Source organism: Egretta garzetta, unplaced genomic scaffold, assembly GCF_000687185.1.
Source record: "Egretta garzetta isolate BGI_Z169 unplaced genomic scaffold, ASM68718v1 scaffold416, whole genome shotgun sequence".
Lineage (NCBI taxonomy): Eukaryota > Metazoa > Chordata > Aves > Pelecaniformes > Ardeidae > Egretta > Egretta garzetta.
Window position 1 is genome coordinate 953,853 of NW_009260072.1, and position 4,458 is coordinate 958,310.

At 36.4% G+C, this 4,458-nt stretch overlaps 1 protein-coding gene across 2 annotated transcripts in view; it reads right to left on the reverse strand.

The window, feature by feature from the left end:
• Positions 1–267: 267 nt before the first annotated feature.
• The window catches only part of ACTR3 (actin related protein 3), a 26,845-nt gene continuing 22,654 nt past the window's right edge, over positions 268–4,458 (reverse strand). For both annotated transcript variants that reach the window (XM_035896710.1, XM_035896711.1), the window contains 4 exons: positions 4,031–4,123; positions 3,437–3,562; positions 1,456–1,539; positions 268–1,048 (listed from right to left, as the gene is read on the reverse strand). In XM_035896710.1, the coding sequence (XP_035752603.1) occupies positions 953–1,048; positions 1,456–1,539; positions 3,437–3,562; positions 4,031–4,123 (399 nt within the window). In that variant the 3' untranslated portion in view covers positions 268–952. The remainder of the gene's footprint in view (positions 1,049–1,455; positions 1,540–3,436; positions 3,563–4,030; positions 4,124–4,458) is intronic.

Sequence of the window (4,458 nt, forward strand, 5' to 3'; positions counted from 1 at the left end):
TCACACTTCAGTTTACACAATGCACATAACGATCTCTACCTTACAGACCAATCCTATTCTTCAAAAGCCACAGCGGATATGTAGGAACCCATGCTCACAACTTCCCATGTAATGAGATTAACAAGGCTGACACAAACATAAAAAGAAATTTTGTGCCTTTATTGGAATGGTGTTAGGCTTTAAATACACCAATTTTGATAACCTGATTATTTGGTTTTAATTAGAAATGACACTACAGAACTGCAATACTGGTCCAACAGTCTTGTCTTTACTTTTTTTTTTTTTTTTTTTAAAGCAAGAGATAGTATGAAAATGCACCAAGTAATCAGAAAGCACTAGCAGGCATCGGTTAATCCAAGATACTAGCTTCTTAGTTCCAAAAGCACTCGCATTGTCTGGAACCCAGGATTTAGACTGGTCATGATTTGCAAGAACTAGTTGCATGAGTCATGACTTTTTTTTTTTTTTAAATTTACTTTCAAGTTGGTCACTGGTAAAATTTTTTCCTCAAATATTACAGTTTCTTTAATTCATATTTTTCCTCAAAGTATAAAAAAGTATGAAATATAAACAAGCTCCTGCATTGCACCCATGAAAGGGTACAACGGAAGCATTAGAGAGCTGACTATCTACACACTGTCAAATCCCACCAAATCTTGGATAATTCATTAATATACAAAATATCAGGGCACAGAAAGAACTAAAATCCACTTTTTTTGTTTTGTTATGCACAGGTTCAAATAATCAATCTAAAGAAAAAACGTGATCATTTTGGCTTTCCACTACATCCGCATGTTGAGACACTTATTAAAATAATCCTGCTTAATTGAGTTTGGTCTTTTTCTTATTGTCAAGTCATGTTTGTTATCTTAATACCAGCCATCAGACAAACAAGTAATCAGAAAGACTCCTCCTCCCCACCTCCCTATCCCTGACCCCTCCGAGGTCAGCTTTAAGACATGACTCCAAACACAGGGTTGTGACGACAGATGCTAGGACCAATCTCTTCATAATCTTTTTTGGTATGGCATACTTGGTAGAATTCAGGCTGTAAAGGGAAAGTGAAAAATAATAAGTCAGTGGCACGTACACCTTATCTGAACAATATTAACATTTAGGTAGCAAATGCAAAAAACCAAATACAGATAACTTGGAAGTCCTGAAATTGATATGACATCATGCATGGCTAAACACCAATGCAAGCAATGTGTTTTGTCACAAAGCTAAAATGCAGTATTTAACAACTCACACAAAGCTGTAACTGAGCGTTCATTTGCTCTTTCAAATCTTTAAAGTCTAACGCAAAATCTTCGAAGAGGGCAGGGACAGTATATTTGCTACCCAAGGCCTATCAGAAATCCCCCAACTGCATTTAATATAGAATGAAGGGGAGATGAGAACTCCAAAAGCGAACCCAGAATGACTAAAACATGCTCAGCTTTATGGCTAACTTACTGTGGAAGCCAGCATTGATCCTCCAAACCAAACAGCATATCTTTGCATATGGTGTGTAATGACTTGTACATCAATGGGCTTAGGCTATTAAAAAAAAAAGAATACATTAAAAGTCACTTTTGCTGATACAAATTAGATCTTTTTAAAAGAAATGTGCATTCCAAGCTTACTTTTCACAAATCAGTATTTTCTTAAATGCTGAGTATGTAAATTTACAATTATAGCACCAGATTTTCTCTTGTACAACCCAGACTAAGAAATAGCTCTTGCTTATAAATCGCCAGTTACCTACTTTGTCAGACATTAAGAGATACTTGCATTCACACCAATTTTCTCCCAAGAGCTCCAATACAGTGTTCCTCTCCAATTATCCACCTTCTATTTTCTGCTGAATTTCTTGAGGAACTGTTTATTTACGCAGTTGTAAGAGTAGATCCATACTACTTACCCTTTTCAAGAAAAAACACTTCAGAAAGTTAATTTTTAAGTTTCGTGTCATTATTTTAACAAAGCGTCCGTCGCAGATTGATTGAAAGTTTGAGGACCTATACAGTAACAGTCATGCTTTTCAAAACTGCATCATTCACTCCTTACTTGCGCTTACCAAAACCGGCAGCGTACATAACAGTTTCAGAAAGAAGTAATGTGTTAGTTCCAGTATGACCTGCTGAAATCTGAACGATTTGAAACAGTATCTAAAAGTCATTTGTAACAGATTAGCAAAATTCAAGCTACTGACTACTTGCAATGCTTAATACTCTGAAGAAGGTAGAAGCACATCAGATTTCCTCATTCAGATCCTGCTTCCTTACCAAGTGGTAAAAATCTGGTAAGAAACAAGGTTACATGAACCAGAGAACTGTATAGAACTGAAATTTCAAAGTTTTCTAGCATGATATATTATGAAGCTATACTGGAGGTTTTAAGGATTGTTTGAGCTCATCTAGCTAGATTACTACTAAAAAATAAAGGAAGAAAATCACTCCAATCTTGACTTAAAAGTAAAAAACAAAGTCATTTTTTCGCTGCTGGTATCTTTTATGAATGCAGTCTACAGAAAAAATGAAAAAGTTACATCAGAGCTCAAAAGTGGAAAGAACGTAAGTTAAGTATCACGCAGTTTAATGAAAACATGAAGTTTTTTCATAGGATAACTTAGGTGGGAAGGGATCTCCAAATGTCTCTAGTTCAGCCTCCAGCTCAAAGCAGAGTCAGTTACGAGGTCAGAGGAAGCGAGTCGGAGTTTTATCCAGCTGAATCTCAAAAACCTCCAAAAGGATGGAGACTGCACAACCTCTCTGGGCAGCCTATTCCAGTGCCTGATTACCCCCACGATGAAAAAAAAAAAAAAAAGCTTCTCCTTTTATCCAAGCTGAACTTCCTTTGCTTCAATTTATATCTGTTGTCTCTCATGCACCCACCACTCAGCACTGTCAAGGGCCCGGTCCCACTTTCTCAATCATCTTCCCACATATATCAAGGGGCTGCTATTAGGACTTCCAAAGCCTTCTCTTCTCTAAAGAAGTCAGTTCCCTCAACCTTTCTTCACAGGACAAGTGCTGCAGTCCTTTTACTACCCTGGTGACTCAACAACGGGCTTGCTCCATCTCTCAAGTTCAAAAGACCGAGGACGATGATTTGCAACTGATCAATAAGCACTACGCACAAAGAAAAAAGCTGGGGAGCAACCAACTGCTTTTACAGAACAGGCATAAGTCCCATCCTTTCATTAGGTGAGACTGATTCAGTTCAGTACCAACGGATAGGCAGCACGAGCGCATACCAGGGGAAATAGCACTATAGCTTCCCACAATGAAAGGATTATATAAGTATTTTCCAATACCAGTCTACAATTCTCTGAAAACTTTAAATGAAGACCTTTCAACAAACATGAACGTCATCGCAATACATTATTTTCGCATTTTCCAGGTAACAAGGGAGACAAAGATGCTTGTTAAATGCATTATCTGCAAGAACTAACCTTCAGTCTGCCACCACTAAGTTCTTCACTAAGTTTCAGTCTGGCATCAACAGTCCTTTTCAAGTCTCGCTGTAAACGGCGACCAAAGTCCCTGAACATGGTTGAGCCTCCAGAGAGGACAATATTCTGTTTTGAGTAAGAAAAATTATTAACTGCTTCTGAAAATGTAAGTCTCCAACTTTACCCAGTTCTTAAATTCTAAATAGCTAAATATAGTTTTTAAAATTATATGCTTTTACTTTAAGTTTTAAATTATCTAACACTTAAGCACGGCAGAATATGAATTCACAAAAAGGTTGTCACATTAAAGTTGGCTGTGCTTTAAAATCCATTTCTATTGTGGTACATGTCACTTATTTCGCTCAGATTTATGTTTTCCTTATTTCTTTTTCTTTTAAATAACAGTACGAGTAATGAAACATCACATTCTGAAAAAAGCGTAAGTGAACAACGTAACGCCTTCTATATATTGGACTTGTTTCTAGAAAAATGGTTAATTTTATGGGTTTTTTTAAATAGTTTCAAATACATATTTCAATATAAAGCACAATCCTTCTAAAACAAGTTTTTAAAAAATTAATTATAGCTACTGACCTTATACAGAGGACGTCTAACATCAATGGGACAATTCTGAATAACTTCATCTACTACTTCTGAGATTGGTTGCGTAAAATCAGGATTAGCAAACTACAATCAAGAATAAATAACAGACGAGTCAACGTGTTGGACCACATATTGCAAAGGAAAGACGGTAAAGAGAAAAAGGGAAGAGAAAGAACCATCCTATCTTACTAGAGATGCCAAGAAAACTAATAATGGAAAGAAGTATGTTACATTAGCTATTTTTGCTGCCATTTATAAAAGGTCTGAAATAACAATAAACCTGAAGTACCTATTTTGCCAGCTATTCTCTTAGACAGCTTTTGTTAACCATAACAGGTGAAGAACACATGCCCTTCTCGGATGCTGAACACTACAGCAAAACAGTGCAACATGAAAAAGCTGAAACAGAAAAATGGAGA